At 41.2% G+C, this 23970-nt stretch overlaps 1 protein-coding gene across 3 annotated transcripts in view; it reads left to right on the top strand.

Annotated features, from left to right (window-relative positions):
* Positions 1 to 23970, top strand: part of CACHD1 (cache domain containing 1) — a 113381-nt gene that overhangs the window by 34083 nt on the left and 55328 nt on the right. For 2 of the 3 annotated variants that reach the window (XM_087731647.1, XM_087731649.1), the window contains exons 2-3: positions 5122 to 5184; positions 17696 to 17844. In XM_087731647.1, coding sequence (XP_087587773.1) covers positions 5122 to 5184; positions 17696 to 17844 — 212 coding nt within the window. The remainder of the gene's footprint in view (positions 1 to 5121; positions 5185 to 17695; positions 17845 to 23970) is intronic. The other variant, XM_087731648.1, reaches the window with a different exon arrangement.

The following is a 23970-nucleotide window of genomic DNA, read 5'->3' as shown; positions in this document are numbered from 1 at the left end:
TGATGTGCTGAGCATCGTGCTGCAGGATTCAGGTGTTGCCGGAGGCACGGGGGCCCCAGGGATGGTGCAGGGCTTTGTGCTCAGCCCCCGCCTGCCTCGTGGAGTTTAAATGTGAGTATAAAACAGCAGGCGATAGATACAGACAGCCAGACAAGTGTTACTTCTCTCTGAGCATCTCAAATGTTTAAGTAATTGGAAAAGAAAATTACACTTTCACTGACTTTCTAGTTTAGACCTGGCTAAATCTGGAATTAATGTTATTTCTGAACTTTACTTTTGGAACAAAGTATGGAAAATGTAGATGCTTCAAAACTTACAAGTTTTGAAAAAGTTTTCCATTTTGTTTACTTCTGAATGTTGTGTTTGAAAAGTGATGCTTTGTGGTGGAAATAGCTGCAGTGAATGAAACAAAGTTTGCTTGCTGTGCTGGGTAGGCCGTGGCAGCGCAAAATGCTATTTTCTAAACCAAATCTTAGATCAATTCAGAGTTTGGATTGAAAAACAAAAGTTGCTTTTGTTTCCAGTAATTTTCTTGAGTCAAAAACCTTTGCAGAAATCTGGTTGATGAAACCAAGCCGTTGGAATAGTTGAAGTGCGCTGTGTGCGTGTGTAGGTGTGTTGCAGCCCGTGCGGGGTTGCTGCACGACTGTGAAGCGACTGTTCTCAGCCCAGTACCTAGGATACGTAGCGGATGGCGTAGAGCACGAAGTTTTGCTCTCTGCCATGTGCCACGAGAACAAAGCTGTTGTCTTTTAAAGATCTCGGGTTTAAAGGAATTTCAGAATTCCTGAGAAAATGAATCTTTTTCACATAGTTGACCAATGTTCAGCAAGACCCTGAATATTTATAAAGATTATAATAAACTTAAAATAGCTGATGATAGTAAAAAGAGGGGGGCAAATGGAGAAAAAAAAAAATCAAATGCTGTTTCAGGGCTTACGGCGATGTGTGATGAGGAGGCATTGGGAGCAGTGGCGGGGATGCAGATAGCTTCGTGTCTGGTGGAGCACCAGCTCCATGGGGGGAAAGGCTGGAGGCCGAATCAGCGCAGCGGTTGCAGCCTTCGTGCGTTGGAGAGCGAGCGGTTATGGGCAAATAATCCTGGGTGAGCATCTCATTAAAAACGTGTGTAATTGTTCCTGTTGGAGTGAACTTAGCCTGCTGCCATCTGCGAAGCAGATTCAATTAAACAATGAGGGGTGGGAAGAATAAGGTACAGATGCTAATGTGCTATGTAAACTATGACGGGCAAATTCTCCTAAATATTTAGACTATTTTTTGTAAGTTTGTGGAGTGACTTACTCGTGGGTCTGTGAAGTTCCCGTAACTTCATTTGGAGGTTGCTATTTAGCTCTGGTTTTCTACTTAAAGTTAGATCACTTTTTAAGTTAGTGAAATTACCTTAAATACAACAGGGAGATGTTTTTGGCTTTAGGTGAAATCCTGCGTAGGAGTAACGGGACTGAACCCAGATAGGGGCCGAGCAGTTAACATGTAGCCTCGGGGAGCTTGGTGTGCGACGGCTGGCATTTTCCTGGGTGGTTTCTCAATCCTTATTTAGTTTTTACTGTTAGTTTAGGCTCACTGTCTGTGATGGCAGTTTGGCTAACAGGCTCCTGCTACCCCCTCTCCGACATGCACCGAGCTTTTAATTAAAAAAGTAGAAGACACCATAATGTTTTCAAGAAATTGGTTAAATTATACATCAAGCAAAAATAGGTTAAAAACCTAGCCCAGTGGCCAAATAAATTCCCGCTGGCACTATGACTCTTATAACCGTGTATAACGTTCTCTGGCATTATTTTGAAAGTTCATAAACACGGCTACGTGTTAAAGGGGTGGAGGAAGGGGTCAGCTTTGTGTTAAGGACAGAAAGCTCCATTCTCGGTAGCTGACAGTCTATTTCCTTCTTGCTCCTTTTGATGTCTGGAGACTAAATGCTGCGTGGAGAGAAAAATTCAATTCATTTAAAACATTTTGCATCAAAATGGCATGCTTTAATGTATTTTCTTCTGATGTTTAAATTATCTTTTCATCTCATGGGGAGGGTGGGGGGAAAGCCAACATGTTTGTAGTTAAAGTACCCAAGCAGAACTTTAAACAAAGGTCTGGAAGAAGAGGAAGTCTCAATGTACCAGCGGCTTTTAAGAGTAGATGCCTTCCCCCCCCCCGCCCCCCCCTTTTTTTTTCTTTCCCCTGCTTGGCTCTCTGAGAGTTGTAAACCAAGGAGATTTATTGCTGCCCTTCCAAATGCTTCTTTAGAATTAAGAGTTCAAATTTCTGAAATTCCTGAAGTCCTCAGGAGGGAGAGGGATAAGGGAAAGTGATGATCTTAAGTGGAGCAGAGCACACCAAAGGGTTCTCCAGGCTGGTTTTGCCAGTTATAGCTGCATATAGCCTTACCAGGAGGAAATCAGCTAAACCTGCATCAAGAAAACTCTTGGAGTCGTCGGCCAATGATTACACTGGATTTGGATGAAATTTAGACTTCTTTAGTAATTGCAATTGTTATTGCTAATAATTTGGAGAGCTGACTCTGGCTTATTGTGTTGCTGTAAACATGAGTCAGTAATTTCACAATTATCACATCAAGGGAGGGACTCAACAGGGTCTTTATGAATCACTGTCCTTCACCAGATGTGGCTGTGCCTACAGATGTTCTTGCTGATGTATTGTCATGTGTTTGACTTCACACTGATAGACGTGGAATCCACTCTGTCAGTGAAATCCCAGCTCCCCTTGAGAGTGGTAGAGAAAAATCCTGTTGACTGGGGTTTTTTTTTTACTTCTTATGCCTCCTCCACAACCTAGGAAGGAGTTCACCCTCTGTGTTCTTCCTGCTTATATCACCGATTTTTGGTATATTTGAAGTCGTAACATCTATTTCCCAGTAGTTCACTCTCTTCCCTACATGATGCACAGAAGCTCCAGTAAATGTCGCGCAGGGTGCAATGTTAAAATGCCCTCTTGGACCGCCCGCTCCCGTGGAGCAGCCGGCGCAGCTCCTTTCTGACTCGGGCTCCCCAGGCAGTTGTTTCTGTGGCAGGCACTAACAACATCTTTTAGGTTTGGGCTGCGTTTTTGTAAAAAAGTGCATAGTGTAGTTCTGGCTGTAAACACCCGTGTTTGCAAGGAAGTGTCAGCATTTTAATAAGGATCTGCTTGTAAAATTATTTCAGCTTCTATATTGGGTATCTTGCTTTTGTAGAGGATGTTTGATATATGGTGAGGAACTGGCCAGTTATTTTCTTATGAAACCTGCAAACCCTCCCTGCCCTTTGGTTACCCCCAAGCTTGCAGGGATTGGCATGCACCTGAGCAGGAGGACAGGAGAAAGTTAGAAGATCCTTCATAAAATAAGGGGCATTTTTTTTTCTGTTTTTCAATGTATGACAACCTAAATAACCTCTACGTATTACTTTCATGTTTCTTGCTAATGAATAACCAACACTATTCTTGTTTTGCATGGTACTGTCCTCTCAAACCTCCACTGCATTATGCAACTACTGCATATTGCTATTAAGACAGATAGCAAAGGAATATTTTAGGGGCACTTGTAAGTTTTCCAGTGGGGATGGCCCCACTGTCCCTAAGGGGAAAGCTGCCCTTGGAAATGAGAAATCTTGAAAGAGAAACTTCGGTGTATCAGACAAACTCTTCAGGAATGCCACCGGTGTAACCCAGAATCCTTCCAACCTTACTTTTCAGTCTGGAAGCAGAATATTAACAAGGTGTTGTGTGTTTTTTCCTCCATGTAATGACTGTAATTAAATGGTGACTGCAGTGTGGCTCTCGCCTGCGGAGGCACAGTGGGTGAAGGGACTTGTGTCCCTCTGGGAGCAGAAGGGAAGCTTTCCCAGGGGAGGACAGAGATCTCTCACTTCTGATATGTCCTTTTTTTGCTGTTAGCAAGCCCGATTTGGTTGTGTTCAAAAGTGGGTCTCATTTTTCTCTTTTCCAGATATCAAATATGTCTAAATGCGGCTCACAGCCTCTTGCGTGTTAGTTGGAAAAAACAAGTACTTTTAAAAATAGTTATGTTGCGTTAAATGTTTAGCGCTAGAGAACAGTCATAGTTTGCGTGGGCAGTAGCTTTCAAATGCAAAATATTTTTTTTTTTTAGCACCTTATGTCAGTTTGGTAAATTAACAGATGTTTTGAAAAAAACTGTTACATGTTTGCCTTAAAACCAAAACCAGCCTCTTCAGGCAGATCCAGAAACAGGTATATAGAGATGTGATTCCCCTTGGGTAAGCTTGGCAATAGAACCCCCAGGTGAAGTGGTCCTTTTCTGACACAGATTTCATAGAATCATTTAGGCTGGAAAAGACCTTTAAGATCATCGAGTCCAACCATTAACGTAGCACTGCCAAGTCCACCACTAAACCATGTCCCTAAGTACCACATCTACCCATCTTTTAAATACGTCCAGGGATGGGGACTCAACTGCTTCCCTGGGCAGCCTGTTCCAATGCTTGACAACCCTTTTGGTGAAGAAGCTTTTCCTAATATCCAATCTAAACCTCCCCTGGAGCAACTTGAGGCCATTTCCTCTTGTCCTATTGCTTGTTACTTGGCAGAAGAGACCGACCCCCACCTCACTACAGCCTCCTTTCAGGTGGTTGTAGAGAGTGATAAGGTCTCCCCTCAGCCTCCTTTTCTCCAAATTAAAGAACCCCAGCTCCCTCAGCCTCTCCTCATAAGGCTTGTGCTCCAGACCCTTCACCAGCCTCATTGCCCTTCTCTGGACACGCTCCAGCACCTCAATGTCCTTCTTGTAGTGAGGGGCCCAAAACTGAACACAGTACTCGAGGTGTGGCCTCACCAGTGCCGAGTACAGGGGCACTATCACCTCCCTGGTCCTGCTGGCCACACTATTTCTCAGACAAGCCAGGATGCCATTGGCCTTCCTTGGCAACCTGAGCACAGTGCTGGCTCATATTCAGCTGGCTGTCAACCAACACTCCCAGGTCCTTTTCTGCTAGGCAGCTCTCCATCCACTCTTCTCCAAGCGTGTAGCATTGCATGGGGTTGTTGTGACCCATGCGCCTTTTGGAGCTGCTTTGATGTGATATTTATGACAAAAGGTCTCTTACGCATAATTTCTGATTTTTCTTGCAGAGGATATTCAACTCCTTTGTGTACACAGAGAAAATATCGAATGGAGAAAGTGAAGTTCAACAGGTGAGTCTGAAAGCCCCTTCCTACCTTCTGCTGGCAGTGTTACAAATGCAGAGGCAACCTAGAAATTACAGTTTATCTGGATTTATTGTGGCAACTTTCCTAGTGTCCAGCACATCAGATAACCCATCTCCATTTATATTCTATTCCATTTATTGTTATATGGGCTGATAATGTATTTGAGTGTTTTGCATTGCTGTGAAAAGGCTTTCCATCTGCTTTGGGTGGATTCTTCCCTTAGAAACAAAAGAGCAGAGGCAGAGCTGGGGCCCTCGTGTAGTATCTAACGTTAATTGACTAGTTCTCGTGTTGGAAGTGTCTCTTTTAAAATCGTTTTAATTCAAAGCAGAAACACTAATATTGTTTATGAATGTGGAAAATGGTATCAGTTGCTTTATGTAAATATGGGACAGCTACAGCCTTATGCATAACAGTTGTGGTTGAGGTTTTTTTTGTAATTTTGTGTGTGTTTTTCTTACGGGAACACATTTGAACATTTAACTCTTCAATTTAACATTGAGATAATATATCTCAACACATGGGCTGTTTGCAGTTTAATACATGCATTTGGAAGATTAATTTTGGCTCAATTTTAAAACAGATCAAATAGATCTCACCTTCTTCTTTAAAAAAATTAAGGTACCAATTCTATATGCTCACAACTGTACCTTTGAGCTAAACGTGATGAGTTTTGGTAGAAGAGGCAGCCACTGCCCTGCTTGGGCAGCCTGGGCACCCAAACAAAGAACCGGCTTTTCCTTCCAGTTTAACCATGGACTCAGTTGCACAACCTTCAGCGAGTAACCTGACCTTCCTAGACCCCTATCAAGCCAGTTTTAATGTTCAGTAAAAACAAAAGGGCCTCAGAGGAGCTCTCCCCAGGGAATAGGGAATTGCTCCCCAGCCACGCAGGTAGCCTGATTACCACATGAGCTGCTGTTGGTGGTTTCCAAGAGGATATCAGTACATTGCATGCTCATGTGCATTAAAACTGGTCGTGTAATATAAACAAATTAACACTCTAAGTTGTGTTTACTCTAAATAGTAAAATTCCAAGACATTTTTTTTTTCCCCCAAGGAAAAAGTCAAAGCAGAGATGGATCAAATGGGATTTTGAATCCCTGCACACTGTATTTAAGCTTTGGGAGAGTTTGGGTTGGAAAGCAGGGCTCAACTTCTCTCCTATTTCAGAACAAATATGGTGGCTTTTGATGGGATTCTGGTCAATGTGGGAACTAAATTAATTTTCAGAAAATTGAATAGTTCAGGAAAAGTTCCAAGAACACTGGATTTCTGTTAAACAAAAACCCAGTCTTTAGTGTACAAGCCTTGTCCCACACTGGCATTAAATTCAGGTGTGTAACTATATTAACAGATTGCTTTGATAAATATAAGAGCATGTGACTAATGATCTCATATTTAAATTAGACTGTTAGATTGGCATCATACAGATTTTAAGATGAATCTCCTGTGAGTGCTATCATAAAAATGGCAAGGTTTATGTTTAGGAAAAAAACAACGAAGTTCACCTTTGGTACTGCTTGTGTCTGTCTTAGATGTTTATTTGGTGAGATACACATGGGTGTGGGAAGCAACAGAAGAAACCAGAACAACATACTAATCCTGGTAAATTACACCAATTTTGGTATTAACAATTGCTTGACCCTGGAGGCAGTACTGTCTCAACCCTAGTAATAGATGTTATGCTTTACAGGAGGTTTTTCCTAGCTCTGGCTAGTTAGAAGACATCTGATGCAAGTTTTTCCTGAAGCTTGATTGCTTTGTGGGAGTCTGTCCTACATAGTCAATTTGGCTGTAGAAACACATTTCTGATTTTCAATCATCACAGTTGAGCTCATCACCTATAATACAAGAGTAAAAAAATATGGGGAAGGGTAAATAAGCCAGGAGGACATTCCCTCCTTTGTTTTTGATTCCACTGCCTGCCTTTGTTATGCCACCTTTCGCACTTCGCTTCTCAAGTGAATTGTGCAGAAGACTTTCCATACCCCCTAATAATTATCCTTATTCTCTCCTGGGTTTGCTTGGCTTCTGCTTTGTTTTTTGGGGTTTTTCTTTGTTTTTGTTAAGCAGTCACCAGTATGAATGTCATAACATGGGGGGCAGCAGATGTACCATTAATGTTGTATTAGAACCCTTCAATTATTTTTTTAAATCTCCTCTCTTCCAAGAAACCCCCCAAATTATTTTTCTTTTTTGACAACCTCTAAGTGGAGAACACATAATTAAGAAGAGTTTATATGGAACTGAGTATAACGACATCCTGTTCTCATCATCTGGACCTGGTCCAGATGCATATGGCTGTGTATTTGAGTAGTTCATTTTGTATCACTGTTATTAGTTTATACAATTCTGATGTGTGTTCCTATTACTAATTTGGGCATCCATTTTTTTTGTTGATGTATCAGTGAAATATTGTATTAAAAAAAAAAAAAAAAAAAAAAGGGATGCCCAAATTACAATCCCATAGAATAAATTTGCTGCTTGGAAAGACATCATGCTATTGGTGATGCTAGGTGGTTTATAGGGTGCCCAACATCGGATGTGCATGAACGGTGATGGTTCAGCGGTGCAGACAGGAGACGCGTGGCGTGATGCTGGAGCCCACTGTCCACCCTCGGGAGGCTTTGGCTTCCCTCTGAGCATGCACAGGTGGGTGCTTGCATGCAAAGGGACCATGAAAGGGTAATTGTTGCCCGAGTTTAAAAGTTTAAATCTGAAACCATCCCGACATCTTAAAAGAAGGGTTCTCTGGCTTTGACGTTGTGTTAGGGTAACGTTCTTCTTGAGTATTTCTGGGTGGTCTGCACACCACGAAAGGGCCATGTGGGCTAGATTATACATATCAGATGGCTTTTGAAAGCCAAAAGTGTTTTTGGGAAACCAAGAAACTGGATTAAAACTACTTTGAAGTCTCGACTATCGATTCTCCACTTAGGAAAAGACGCTGCTTGTTTCCCAGCTGCAGATGTACATATTCACCCTAAGTAGATATAAATAACAGTCTAAGCACTGTAGGTAGTGTGATGAATTCGGAGCTGTCAGAGGAGAAAAACGAGGCCCCGGTGAAGCATAATTACTGTGGTTAAAAGCTCAACAGTGAAGTGGATAGGAGAATAATTGAGCACTTCTGTTTCATTAATAACCAGGTCTTTTAGCCCTAATGAATCACAAGCAATATAACCAGAGTTTTATGAGTAAGAGTAGCACATCGAACGGGATCGTCTTGAGCAAATGCAAACAAATGTAAGCAAATTAAATCCCCTGTCGCTCATTCCTGGTTTTGTCATTCATTAACATTTTCTTAGCAACTGATACCCGAAGGCAATTAATTACGGTTTTATGTCAGCTGGGATTTTTTCCTGGCAGACCACTGAATTGTTGTGGGGGGTGTTGTGTTTTTTGGTTTTTAATACCAAACTGTGTAAATAATGACTTTCAGTTTGTTGAGAAAGTGAAAAACTACAGCTGTTGGCCTTCAGGCCTAACTATTTAATACGCTTGGCTTGTTTCATGCCACACAAGGAGTGCTTTACCTTTTGACGTTAAACTGCTTACGCTTTTAAGGTCTGTAGTTATAGAATTACTATTGCATGTAACAGATAAAACCTTTTTTGCTTTGAATAGTTTATTAAAAATTGGATGGCGATTGCCAAAAATAACTTGGATTTCTTTCCTGTAAGTTATTTCAATATCAGAGAACTCACATACAATATGAAAATTTAGTGGTGTGAACTAGTGATATAAAAGTGGAAAATGGTTAGTTTTATTAGGGGAAAATCTAGATTAGCCATTTTCAAGGAAGTCAGCGTGTGTTCAGCGTCCTGCCAGACATCTGATTTCTGCAGTATAGAGAATCTAAAACTGGGCTCCAAAGAGGAGAGAGGACGGTGACACAGTCTTGAGCAGGAGCGTATTTACCAGCTTCATGCAGAAAAGTCTTGATGCATTGAACTCTGGCAGAGAAGTTGGAGCACAGCAGCAATGACATCTCTGCAGAGAGAAATTCATAATCATTTCTTCTATTTCTGTCTGTCCATGCATCCTGGTGAAAGAAGCAGTAGCAAATAAAGTAATTAAATTACTTGAGATGGTCAATTGTAAATATGCATATGTCAGCTGAAAATCACCTTGCTGGAATATTCCTGGGAATATTCACTCCTGTTTGAAGTCCGGGAAGGACAGGGACTAAGGGAGGATTTTAATTTAGAATAAGTGAATGCACAAGCAGAGAGATATGCCTTTTGTCATTAGTTTTTTCCTTGTTTAATGTATCCTGCTCTCCATTTAACTCCTGTGTTTAGAGCTAGAAGACTGTCATTCCTTTTCCTTCTTCCACAAAAATAGCAATAATAACCTAGAGAATCAGTTTTGTATAAATCTGCTAGCAGCTGCTAAGAAATCGAAGGAAGGTAGTTGGGAGGTTCAGGAACAGAATTGTGAGGCAAAACACTGATTTTACAGGTATGCAATTTTGCTTCTAATAGAACCAGGCTACCAAAAGTATTTTTTTGAGAAATGATATATTAAAACCAAAATCCCTGAAAGCTGAAATCTTTAATGATTTGGGGTTGAGTAAATTGTGTCTGTCACAAAAATGTCTTTTGGAGTAATACAAGGATTCTTCTTGCAATACAATATATTTTTAATTCAGAAATGCTTAATTCTGCGCTTGTAGCCCAGAAAGCCAACCATATCCTGGGCTGCATCAAAAGAAGTGTGACCAGCAGGTCGAGGGAGGTGATTCTCCCCCTCTGCTCCTCTCTTGTGAGGCCCCACCTGGAGTATTGCCTTCAGCTCTGAGTCCTCCAACATAAGAAGGACATGGACCTGTTGGAGCAAGTCCAGGGGAGGGCCACAAAGATGATCAGAGGGCTGGAGCACCTCTCCTGTGAAGACCAGCTGAGAGAGTTGGGGTGGTTCAGCCTGGAGAAGAGAAGGCTCTGGGGAGACCTTATAGCAGCCTTCCAGTACCTGAAGGGGGCCTACAAGAAAGCTGGAGCAGGACTTTTTACGAGGGCATGTAGTGATAGGACAAGGGGTAATGGCTTTGAACTGAAAGAGGGTAGGTTTAGATTAGATACAAGGAAGAAATTCTTCACTATGAGGGTGGTGAGGCACTGGAACAGGTTGCCCAGAGAAGCTGTGGATGCCCCATCCCTGGAAATATTCAAGGCCAGGTTGGATGGGGCTTTGATCAACCTGGTCTAGTGGAAGGTGTCCCTGCGCATGGCAGTGGGGTTGCAACTAGATGATCTTTAAGGTCCCTTCCGACCCAAACCATTCTATGATTCGATGGTATTTCAGAGTTATAAAAGCTAAGACTCGATGATTCTAAGGGTCTTTTCCAACCTAAATAATTCTATGATTCTAAATCAAATGGTTAAAAAAACCCCAGAAGTCAAATGGTACATTCCCTAATCTAAAGTGAAACTTCCTTTTTTTTTTTTTTTTTCTCCTTAACTTTGCTACAAAGAACACCTACACATATTTGTTGTCAGTCTGCTAGAGAACTTTTTGTCTGAATTTGGGGATTTTTTCCCCCATGTCTGACTACAAGCTGAAAGATTCACTGTTCAGAGTTTTGCTTTGCGTTGCTCTTATACTCCTGATGGACAAAAATTATTTCATACATTGATTTTGCTGTCATACTTGGGCAAGTTCAGTGAAGTGTGTTATTCATTGGCATCAGAATAATTAGAAATTTTGCATAAGTGGGATACAGCTGCTGAGGATTTTTCACTCTGGCAGGACTCATTTTTTGAGATACTTTTCAATACATAGCACTGTATGAGTGAAGTGGACATGTTCATTTGCTTGTGAAGGGCTCTTCTCTGACTATTATGGAAGTAGGATTTACAGACAACATCAGCTTTAGTTCTGAAAATCTGGTAAAGAGTGGAAGTTGTGCCCTCCAAACTGAATCGGACACAGGCACTCGCTGCATTTGGGAGAGCTCTCTTTAAGGATCAAATAGCTGTTTTGCAAACTCTGTTGACTTTGTGGCACGTGGAAAGCAATAAAACTAAGGCAAATAAAAATCCCAAGTGGTGTTATTACTATGGGTTTCTTTCAGTGGGTCCTTATGCTGTTAGGCTGCTGTCATCTTCTGGGTTTCTGGAGGACTTCCACACAGCCTGTGTGAAACTCATTAGATAATGCACCACTTTTTCTAAGCCTGCTTCAGAGCCAGGCCTCTCTTGGTTTGGTTTTCAGTTTTTTGCTTCCTCTGTTACCAGCCACCAGGTGATGGGATTACATTGAGAGCCATAGCCCTTCCTTGTTCGTTCTTGTTTCTCTTTGCCAGTTGTGGGGGTTTTTAATAAGTTGTGGTACAGGACACAGCTATTTCTACCATGTTTTGTTCTCTACGTATTCCTTGCTAAGGCCAGCATCACATCAGACACCAGCTACGCACAAGATGTTCTCTGTGTCTTCAGGGAATGTATTTGTTATAAAAATAATTAATGATATGTGAATTTAAGGAGCTCCTTTGCTGTTGTGGTAATGAAAGGACTCCTCATCACCTGATTTCTTTTACTTTTTTATTTTTTACCAGAATGGGATGTCTTTCTAAAAGTAAGCTGTGCCTCAGTCTGGAAGGACAGGCTTGCTGCAGAAATCCTTGTGCTAGTGAAGGACGTGGGCCATCAAAAGCCTGTCTGGCTTAACAGTGCCAGTACCTGTGAGACAGATGAAGGCATTTGCTCCCTCTGTCACCAAACTAGAAGAAAGCTTCCCTGTGGTGGGAGGAAGGATGCTTTTGGCTGCCGTCCCGCTGCCTCACGGTGTCTCATGTCAGCAGTTGGTGCCCACGGCTGACAGCTTTGACAGTCACACCAATCCAGCACCCAATTCCTGCAAAAACAGCACGGCAGCCTCAGAGAAACCAAACGTCACTCTCATGAGCAACGTTCGTAGTAGAGACAGGGTCCTGACATGTCTGCCCTGGGTGCTGCTCTGCCTGCTCAGGTTTTGTAGAAGCGGTAAGAGAAAGCTCTGCACTTGAATAATTGCTCTCCTCTTGGCCGGCGAGGTGCAGGGTGATAAGACCTAGCTGGCATGTCAGTGTGCTGTGCTTTAGGTTGGGTTGGACATCTTGTTTGTTTGTTTTTGGACTGGGTAAAGAGCTTTTGAACTCTTTTGAGAGGATATATATCAGTGTGCTGAAAAATCTAGATTTTGCAGTTGAGCATGGTATCTCCCTGGCTACAAAAAGTGATATGCTCACACAGTGTTGAATTTTATGTTGATTAATTGTGAGCCTCGTGATAAGCGATGAATACTGTGTGTAACGTATTTCCAGAATGACTTCCAGGAATTGTGGCCCTTCCTCTAGTTTTTATTGTGCACCATGTTTGACACCTTCCTTGGAGTAAGTGTTGGGAAGCCTTGCCAAAGTTACTGGCCAGTGGAAAACCTCAAATGAGTGCTGGTCTCTTTGAAGAAATGCACATTGGAAAGTAGTTTCCTGCATCCTGATTGAATGCTCAAGAGTGTATTTCCAGTGTCATCCAGGGGAGTAGGAATGGTTTGAATCTGTTAAAGCAGAGGTGTGGGAAGAAGCTGGTGGCGATTCTATGATCCTTTCTCAAGCTATGTCCCTGCTGACCTCTGTGCTCTTCTGGATTTGTACGGAAGCAGTGGTTTCCTCAAGACCCAAGCAGGTTAGGAATAAGTATGTTAAAAATTTTATAGAATAGGAATCTGGGGATGCACAGTAGTGTTAAGTTGTGATACAGTGGGAGGAGTGCCTGGTGGAGGTTGGAGAGAGATACTTTTGTTCCAAGTTCTTCTGGTTCACAGAGGGGATTTAAAAATAAAAATACTAACTAAACTCTTCAATGTGTAACCAATACTTTTTGAGGAGCCCGGCAGTGTTAAATCCCTGGCTGTGAGTCTGTTGTGGCATCCATGCCTGTCAACCTCATTGATACATATTTTATAAACAGCCTTGAAAACATTAAAAATACCTTGGCTTTCAAGATACAGCCAGAAATAAAACCTAACCTTGGAGCTCTGCTTTCCCTCAGTGCTCCCTGAAAAGGGAAGACTTCAGAGCTGTGGAGCTTTGAGGGGAATGAAGCTTTAAAAAAAAGCTCGAGGGAACTATGCAAATGAGGAAAATGTCTCTGGGAAAATTAGAGAAACTCACTGATGTTGTGATGAAAGGTTGTCAGTGGAGATGGTGACAATTGAAGTGCATTACCCATGGGTTCTGCGGTAATAGAAACAGGTGTTACCGTCCAACCTGTCTGCAAACTGAAATGCTTTGGCTGCATGCCAGCTGCCCAAAAAAAAATATATATAAAAAAATAGAGCTAATGGCTGCATTGTTTGGAGCGAGCACTCATTTCTTATTGTTTGGTTCCTGAAAATTAAGGAGAAAATACAGAAATCTGAAAAAGATGAGAGCAATGCTGAGCAAGGCTTTTTTCTCCCTCTTTTGTTTTTAAAATGAGGTGAAGAGCACTTTGAGAATTGACCCAAGGATAATAGCATTTTGTGTCAGTCTCAAGGTATCCAGATTTATTTTAGTCTCCATTAAAATGGGTGAATTTGAGCATTTCTGTGGGAGCAGGAAATGTCTGTCACACTTGGTACCTACCCCAGGGTATACCCAAGCATGGGATGTCAGCTGCCTGCCCCTTTTATGTGCCTGATTTGGGACACAATTTTCCATTTCGCCTTAAAAATGTTTTAAACAATTATGTTAGGATGGTTTCATAGTTCAATGCTTTGTCCTTTCATTATTTGTTTTCTCCTTCTTTCTCTGCCTTTGAGGTTTTGTAACCAGTGTGGTGTGGGTCTTGCATCCATCAGCATGCAATGGTTATTCAGCTCTGAGCAGGTTAAAAAACGCATATGCTGGAAAAAATAGTGATCTTTTGTTAAAGACTTTAGGTTTTTATTTAGAAAAACGAGAAGCTGATTTAAGCCTGCAGCTTTTATTCTGACAGGCTCTAGCAACTGAGTGCATCATTTTCCAAACTGAATAATGTTTCTGGGCTAATGATGTGAGTGTGCATGCATGCATGAGCATGCAAGGCATAGATGAGGAGCTAGGAAGTATGGGGGTTTTTTGTTTTTTTTTTTTTTTCTGTTGTTTTAATCACTGAGAGCTGGAATGCCTGTTCCCTGTTGTGGGTTTTTGTGCTCCAGTGAAGCCCAACTATGGAGGAAAAATTAATTTAGTTTTGTTAGGCTTCATCTGGATTATACTTCTCGATTTGATGAATTAGAACCATTTGTTTTTAGTAATTTTTCAGCTGATTGGTGTGTTACCCGTAGGTTCTTAAAATGGTTCATTCATTATAATCAATTTGCAATGGAAAATTGCTTTTGGATCATCTTGCCATTGGTGACTTTTTTGAGTTAGCGTTTTAAAAATGGTTTTGATTGTTGGGAATATTCTCTTGCTGTCAGAGGGCAGTATTTTTAGGGTTCTTCAGATTAGACAATTCAGTTCTTCCAACCGTGCTGACGTCGGTGGCAGGGAATAGATGTCTGTGTAGCCCTGGGAGGCTTCAGGTCCCGTGTTGCTGACATGCACTTGAGTCTCTGCCCCGACCAAAGTGTTGAATCCCATTTAATAAAAGTAACGTAATGACTTGGAGCCCTTCAGAGGTTTTTTGATGGGAGATGCAGTTTAGGTACTAAGTATTTACTTTTTATCACCTTCTGAGGTATGGGCTCTTCTGAAAAACAGATCTGTTGGATCTTCAGACTCCGCACAGCAGGGTAAAATTCAAAGGCTGTGGGGTGCTTTTATCATTCAACCTGGAAGGTGAAAACTTACCAACACCAAAACCTCATCTTGAACAACATTCATTTATCAGAGAAAAGCAGTGATTCCAAATGAGAGTCCTTTTGCTCTGATGCTCCGTGTTAGTTTTGTTACTGCTAACGATGGTCGCATGGGCCTTTTTTTCGGCAAACTTAGGCTCTCTCCCCTTTTTATGATTTCAGGTAGGGAAACCAAGAAAGAAGTGTATAGATTCAAGTATCTGGTTTATGTAGTGCTTATTTCCAGGTATTTCATTTGCCCAAACTGAGAGAGGAACTTTGTAACCATGAAATTTAAATGCTTTCATTTAGGAAATTTGACTTGTGTATGTTTGAGACCCTCCAGAAAAATACACTTCTCAAGGACACATTTGAGGAGTACAGTCGGACAAAAAGTTTTCCGCAAAATAGAAAAGGAACTGCCCAGCAGCTTATTATCGAACAACTGGGAACAATTTAATAGTGTTGGATGCCTAACACGGAGGAGACCATTAGTAGTCCTCTGGTGCCTTGGCAATAAATCATTCTACAAAACTAATTATGTATAATTCTGCAAGTCATTTGAGCAAGGTCCTATTAAAACCTGTGCTCCTAGGAGACCTGTCGTTGAGCTGCAGCATTTTCTAGGAACAATGGAGGCAAAGGCAATGCTGTTATCAGTGTGGGCCTCATTATTTGCATAACGGAGTAAATCATGATGAAATGTCCTGTTAATAATAGTTAGGAAAGACATTTGTCAGTCCAGGGGATCTGGAACAACCGACTGTGTTTCTCGGCACACAAATGCAGCGGCACTGTTAAATCATCCCCACAGAGTTTGGAGTGTACAGGGAGCAGGAGGGATGAGTGTTATGAATTAATGAGCTAACTGTAGCTCTGAAAAAAGTTTGCAGAAATGCAAAATGCAATATTTCTGAGTATCCAACACCGCAGTATATTGCTTAGAGATGATTCTCTTTCATTTAGGATGCGTCTGGCGGATGATTAAGTGTAATAGATATGTTGGTGTGAAAAGGATACCGAATGTGCCAGAGCAAATTCTGTATGTGCCTGATCCATTTCATTAATTTCTCACTTTGAATGAAAGACTAGGAGCAAAAGTGTCAGTAAATGTTTCTTGTAAAACCTGATGCTTCCTAGTAACTGTGTTTACTATCACGTTTACTTAAACAACAGCCACAAATTTTCCCTTCCAATTTTCCCCTGCAAAGTCATTAGTCAGACTCATTGTGAAGTGCCTAATGAACTAGACACAAGTGAGCTCTTATCCGACAGCACAGGAGCTTCAATAGGCCTGTGATGTGACCCAGCAGGCCCTACCCTTGTTAACACCATGTGCCTTTGGACTGCTTTGAATCTGCCTGGCATGGAGAGAGCACGGGGCTCTGCCTGCAAAAGGCAGGGGCATGACCATGCCTTTGAACCGCATGCCAGCAAGCCCTGATGCAGAACTCAGAAGTATTTGTTTGCAAAAATTTGTTGAGTTGATTTTTTTTTTTTTTTAAGAAATATTTAAAGAGAAGCGCTGAAGTACCCAATTTGCTATTTCTAAAGTTACGCACTCTGATTTTTTTGAAGGCCTGAGAATTGCTGGGGAGGGATGACAGTCTTTTTGTTTTCACTTTCTGAAAGGAGAGAAATATGATCATCGGCTCTTACAAGTAATAGTGTAACCTCTAAACCTTGTCCTGATTTATAAGTGGCTGCCTTCATCAGAGGGACCTCTGACAACAAAAGGCTTGTAGAAGAATTTCACCTGTGAGAGATGGTTGTCATTATTTTCTTTCTGTTACAATATAATGTCAATTACAGATTTCTCATTTTGTCATTGAAGTTTGTAGTTAAAACTGTTGTAGTTTATGACTAGCCACAGTGAGCTGCTAGATCAACGAGCGAAATCACTCGGAAGATGCTCAGCTAAGAGCCTGCGGTGCCTCCCAGGAAAGCAGCAGGGGATACAAAGAAAAAAGCAAGAACTGGGATGGCTTATTTTGCCCAAACTGCCGCGAGGAGACCTACATGGAAGGGGTTGTGAAATACTTCTATGCAGATCCACCTGACTGAGGAGGCTGTTGATGAACACAGAAATATGCATGGCAGTATTTGGGGTTGCCTGCATCCTGAGCTTGTTCCCTTAAATAGATTTAGTGCACTGGCAGATGTACTGTTGGCTGTTTGCTCCTGAAGCAGTAAGAGATTTCTCTGTAGGTGAGATCTTCTGCAATACTATTATTTGGGCTTTCCTTAGGTGTCCTGTTATAGAGCTTCTTTAAATTGACTTGTAGCCTGTTTATTTTAGTCTCCATCATGTCCTTGTCAGCCCTTGCAAGAGAATCATATTGGAGAGCTTCAGTGGTAAGCCAGTAGCATAGGTAGAGTCACATCCAGGTGCCAGTTGTTAATGAAAGGGAAGTTTGATGTAATGGAAATTTCACTTTTCATACATGCAAAACTCTATGTTCAAGTACCCATAGCTAGATGGTAAATGTATTTTATCTTTTTGTATAGACTGCTTTCTGTGGCCAATATTATTAATTACTTGACTTCACAGGGCTTAAGCCACCAAAACAGAAGTACAATAAGCAAAGCAGACAACTATTGTCTTTAATGTATGCAGTTTTTACTTTCCATTTAAGTTGGTTAATAAAGAACAGGGTAATACAGAGAAACTGGCTTAATTTTAATCTTTCTTCTTATTTTTTTTCAGTTGGCAAAAAAAATTCGTGAGAAATTTAACCGTTACTTGGATGTTGTGAATCGTAACAAGCAAGTAGTGGAAGCATCATATACTGCTCATCTCACATCACCCTTGACTGCAATCCAAGACTGCTGTACTATTCCACCATCTATGATGGAGTAAGTATTAAATTCTGAAATTACTTATGCTGTCATTTAATATGTGAAGAAAAAAAGATCATTTCTTTGCAAAATAGTCTGTCTTTTCTTCCACTCTTGATAACTCTGAAAAAGGGGGAAGACAATACTCCAAAGGCACTCCTTATCTTGTCCTCGCATTCTTTTACGTTTCTACTATATACACGTTTAATGAGGTGCTCCAAGCAAGAACTGGGACTCAGCTGTGATGGATTGTAAAATGAAACAAAAAGGAAAAAAGTTTGTTCAACCCTCAATCGCATGGAATAGTCTTTTATACAAAATGAGTCTATTTCCAAGATTTTTGCAGTGGGACGGTGCTTACTCCGAATAACTCTTCTGAAGCTGGTCATGGGACTCTCCCCCCCCACCCCCCCCAGCTTTGAAGCGCAGTAACCAAAATCACGAGTTGGTCAGTACATCACATGCTAAAAATATTGCATTACAGTTAATCAAGTTGACATGCTGCTGTTTGACACACAGAGGTTTACCAAAATGGAGTACCTTACTTGGAAATGGAATTTGTTCATTTTCAATTTGTTTTGTTTTTAAAGACAGGAGTTTTGAATAGTCTAAATCCAGGCAGTTGGTTGTCTTTAATCATGTTTTCTTATGCTGCATATTTGCAGAAACTTCTTTGGGTTTCCCAGTTGTAGGAAGGTGTGATAGAAAGTCTGATTTTTCCAATAGAAGAGTAACAATTTCTTTTAAATCCTCAACATTTTAAACGTTTACTTCCATATGTGCTAGAAAAGAACAAGAGTAACTTTCAGTTTATGCAAACTTTGAGTACAGATTATATTTTCATTGTTTATATCTCAGTCTGATTTAAAAACATTTTAGAGAGAGGAAGGTAATTTAGGTAATAAATATTAAAAGCACTTTCTGCAATCTAACTCTATAAGACAGCTCTTAATGACAGCATGCTTTCATCTTTTCTGAAGTATGGCATTAACCTTTGTTTATATAAGGATTTAAAATATTAACTGCATTCAAATACATGGTATGCATCTGTGTCTGGAGAGACAGGCCACTTGCTTGTTTTGTGTTTGTTTTGATCGGCTTGAAAGTAAGAGACCTTGATAGGGTTAAGCCTCAGGTGGCTCCAGAGAAAGGGGTACCTTACTGTTGGGTTGTGCATAGATTTAGTGGTCTTGGTGCAGTTCCTACTGGACAAGGTGCGTACGTAAAATGCTGGGACATCTGGTGCTCAACGGCCAGACTGTTGGCAGCATTAGTAGAAAGGTCAAGAATTAGTTGAGGATGAAAACCTTTCTGCCCTCTGATCTCTCCACGCAGGAACTGCCAGCCGGCAGTAACACCTTCCAAGTGAGAGATGGAGGAGTGAGGAGATTTATAACCCCCTTGTCAGTATTGCATAATTTCTCATAAAAAAAGAGAGGTCTGCTCTTAGTCTGGAAACTTTCATGAATTTCCTTTCACTTTCTCCTCCAAAATTACTTAGCTTGAAAGTCCTTTAGAAATTTCTTTACCCATGGTGGACTTGCATAAGGATCCTTCACAGTAAGTGGTTCGAAAAATGAACCGGAGGTCACAGCTGGCAAAGTAGAGAGGTGAATTTTCTATTTGCAGAGCTCCTCATTCAGGCTCTACAATACGATTCTCATTTAGTTACTTGACTTGATAATACTAAATCTGCTAAAGTGGTTACCAGACCAGTCTATAAGTCTGCGGGATCTTCCAGACAGCACTTCGGCAAGACCTGGTCGAGTATGGATGGTTGAAGAATGGTGGCTTATCAGACCATCCAAAATATACCTGCTGCCGTCTTTAGGAAATTGTCTGCAAGTCATACAAAGGAAGAATGTAAAAACACGTTTTTTGTGTGAAACTTAACTTTGAAGTTGTTATTGGTGCCGTGCTTTGTTAATTGCCCGATTGTCTATGTACTTCTGCCATCATTTCATTTGTCATTTGTCCCCCTTCTGCCTCTCCTGCCTGCTGCACTTCCTTTCATTTTCCTTCTCTGTGGCATCTCCCTTCTGGGAGATTGCCCGCTTTTGTTAAAAATGTCAGGAAAAAAGCTAATGTTGATATCCGAGGTGGCATTATTAGGTCTTATGTTTGACACAGGCCTGCTAAAGGGGAAAGTAAAATGGTTCACATGGGCAGGAGGTGGTTGTTCCTGAAATGCCAGGAGGGCACCTCATGCCATTCCACTGCTCAGCGTTGTCAGCTGCCCCAAAACCTGACCTTGTCTCCCTGCCTCTCCAGAAAAGAGATTAATTTTTAATATGAATGCCAAAATGAGATAACTTTCTTTTTAAGCAGAAGCTTTCTATAAAAATTAAAAGATTACTTGCTTGTTAGGATCCCTGTTTCTCTCCCTTGGTCACCTCTAGGGCTGGTTAAAAGGGACGAAATGACCAGCGGGGTGAGTGTCTCTGCAGGTAGGTGTACTGGAAATAGCTTCCCCCCCCCGAGAAATACATAGACTGAGATTTTTGACAGAAAATACTAAAAGTTAAGATACCTGACTTAATGGTCAGATTTTGGGGAACTGGAACACACCTATGAGTGTTTGAATGTCGATTTAGGAGTTATTTTTAAAACACAGGCACAAATATCTCCCACCTGGATATTCTGATCACATTTTGAAGGCTACTGATTTACTTGAACTCTTCCACCTTTAACTTTTGAACTAACTTGGTCCGGCTATGAGGACTCCTGCACTTGTGAGAAGTTAAATTAGGTGTACTTCTGCTGGTGACAGCTTATCCTTGACTTTTAAGAGATGTGTGTTAGTGTTGGGCAGAAGAGTGCTGGAGTTAGAGCAACAATAATTATAATAGTTTAGTTTAGAGCATTTATTAGCTGCTGCTATAGAAGAAGTCATACTGAAAAAGACACAGATTTGTCTGTGCTATTTGCTGTTTTCAGGAGATACTTGGCTTAAATAGTAACTTAAAAATGTGTGTGTCCTTAGGGCTATGTTTTTTCTTTCAGGAGGGTTGTGAAATATTCGTGTTACAACTGCTCAACTCTGTGTATTCTTTTTCTTTGTGTAGAGAGGTGTTTTCATCATGTGGCCTCTTTACTTGAGTAAACATTTGGTACAAGAACAGCGGCAGAAGCACATTATCTTCAGGCTGTATTTTTAAGGTAGATTTGAAGGCTTGTCCCACAGTATTTAAGGTTGTTTATCACACAGCGTTCAGCTCCGAATCACACAGTGACATTTGTAAATCTGAGGGCACTTCATGTTGTCAGGCGATTCCTCTATCAGCCTTTTACACCTCTGTCTAGCTTAATGACATTGCTTTAGGAATGCAGCAAGTTTGGGTTCGTTTTGGAAAAATTACGTGGGAAGGTATTTACACTGTGTAAAGTAGAGATGATGAACTATTGTGTAGAGAGAGGATTTATTTTGAGGGCATTTCAATGGCTTGATATCTTTATTTAGTTCATATTTGCTGTTAGCCTGAACAAAATTATCCATGTGTGGCCTTGTATTTGCTTGTCTTTATCTTGAAAATCTGAGCATTGGCTTAGAAGACAGTTTGCCATGTTGCTCAAGAGAAACTGTGAGAATACCACACCTGGTGACTAGAAATAAATGATACGAAATAGGACTAACAAAGCACAAACTGGGATATAAAATGAACCTGGCATTTAAATTGCTCATTTAGTTGGGTAGTGAGATATGACAAGGAGAACAATATTTATTTTATTGCCATTGTGTGGTGTTGGCTTCTACAGTGAAGAGCTCAAATGAGTAAGTTTCTGTGTGACTCTGATTCCTGTCCAGAGTGACTAGTTCTGAATTAAAATTAACAGCCTGACTGTGCTTTCGGTTGCTATATTGTACCCAACATATACTGGCCTAACTAGTCTTAAGTACTAGCAATCGCATATTTGTTCTCCCTGCCAAGGTAGGTTTGTGCAATGGAACTACTTTGTTTTGGAAAGCGGTGAAAATAAATAAATTAGAATATGCAAAATCAACTTGATGAGGCAGTGCAGTTGGTGGTCATTGAGTGGTTTTGACAAGGACTTTTTCCACAGGCCTTAATTCAACAAACATTTAATCATATACTTACGCTCACCCAGTTTACCAAAGCATTTAAGCATGTGCCTGTGTAAATGGAAATTAATCATATGCTTAAGTATATATGCAAGTACTGCTAAGTAGAGGTGGACTGCTAAATTGGAGCAACAGAGCAGTGGCTATCTGTTTTTCTTTAGTTTTTGCTGTTCCTTGCTTCAGATATAGCTGTTTGCATTTTCAGTTCTACTTAATCAAGGTTTGGGGAGGGAAAAAACCGTGATGGCAATGGAGGGCGAGACAACAGTTGAGAAGAGCAACCAGAGAGCGTAGCTTTCAGACAAGCTTAGAAGTGGATGGTACGAAGATCCGGTATCTGCCCTACCATCTGGGCTGTATTTGTGTCTGTGGGGTCAGAGCCTGGAGACTTGTTCTTTTTCCCAGGGCTCTGTGCCACATCGAGGAAGCGCCTATAGCAGTGGAGAAGAGGCGTTGCTCCAACCAGACAGAGTTAATACGGATAAAGTGCTCCAGGCTCTTAGCAAAACGGATGGGTAAACTGATGGGAGATAAGGAAAATGGATGTCAAGTGACATGCGTCTTCTAATCCTTGAAGAAATCCCTGCTGGAAAAATAAGGCTTTGTGTTTCCTCGCTAATAAAGGCAGCTGAAGAAGCCATGAGAAACAGATTTCATACTGTCTCCAGACATTCACTATCGTGATTGAATTGAGTAGTTATTTACAAGACAATGTTTTAATTAAAGTATCTTGCTTCTTAAGAGGATAAATACCTCTGTGTACAAGACGGTGTCTCCTGTTTGTCATGCCTGGGGTGCTTCATTCCTGAGAAAGCCCTCGGTAGGTCTTTAGGAGGTCTTGGAACTGAAATGGCCTGATGTGCGTGGGGCGCAGATGGGGCTAACCAGTGTCAGCAAGAGGGTAGGGGAAAGAAAAAACAGTGTTTATTTATCAGAAGTACAGAGCACCCGCAGCTTCCCTGCACCTTCAGTGGGAACTTACAGGATACATGTCAGTTGTGAAAAGTGTCTAAATAGGGACTTAAGAAATGAGTTTTGGGAAATGGGTTTGGAAGCAATAGCTTTGCATGGGGTCGTAACTTTGCAGGTCTGCATGGTCTAACTTGTGAACTACAACTGAAATAGCTTTATTCATAAAGCTGGTGTTGGACTGGATGGCAACATGGAGATCAACTAGGTGTTTTATACTGAATATTTGCAGATGAAAGAAAAACTCTTTCCACACAAACAGAAAGAAGAAGTTTGATAGTGTGTTATGTTTGAGTATTTGTCATCTACCTGGTATACAAAATGCCTTTTGTACAAGACTTTCAGAAGCAGCTTTATATAGTTCTAGTTTTGCCACGTAAGTACGTTCGCACAGTAAGTACACGTGAAGGCGCAGTTGCAAGTACATACTTTACCGAATTGGTGCCACTTTACCGAATTGGTACTTTACAGAATTGGTGGAGTACACTCCAGTGGTTTTCTCGACATAGCAAAGCCCTATGTATCTGCAGTAAGATTACCTTCCAAAAAAAAAAAAAAAAAAAAAGAGGCTATAACTTCTTATTCAGATGCATTTGTGAGGAAACACGCAGCTGCCTGTGCAGCTTTTCCAACAAAAAAACAAAGATGATGCTTTTAAAGGGAGACAAAAAAATCTTACCTAACCCAGTCTTGATCCTCCTCCTCTCCTGCTCAGTTTTAAGACCCATCACGCTCTGATGTGCTACAGCATTTCATGTCCTCGTGTGTCTCTGAGAGAAGGTAGGAAACAGTTTCCTTGAGTTGCCTGTGGCTGGGACCTGAGAGGGCAGAGTTGCAGTGCTGGGAAGCTGCCCCACATGGTGCCTTGCTGCTGGGAGGAGTGGTGTGGCTGACCGTGGTACCCCGATAACCCTACACCTGCAGACGGGACATGAATATACACGTATGCCGGTGGAAACATGGCCCTTTCTCTTTGCTTCTACCCTGGAGAACAGACATGAATTTCACTGCTGGTTTTTATGGGGAGTTGTCACAGGTCTCCAAAAAACATGTGTTTAGAGGCGCATTGCCATCCATTAATGCTCTTGCTTCTG

The sequence above is a fragment of the Nipponia nippon genome, unplaced genomic scaffold (genome assembly GCF_047370975.1).
Source record: "Nipponia nippon isolate SJK-2023a ecotype South Korea unplaced genomic scaffold, ASM4737097v1 scaffold_5, whole genome shotgun sequence".
In the NCBI taxonomy this organism is placed as follows: domain Eukaryota; kingdom Metazoa; phylum Chordata; class Aves; order Pelecaniformes; family Threskiornithidae; genus Nipponia; species Nipponia nippon.
This window is presented reverse-complemented; position numbering and strand designations above follow the sequence as displayed.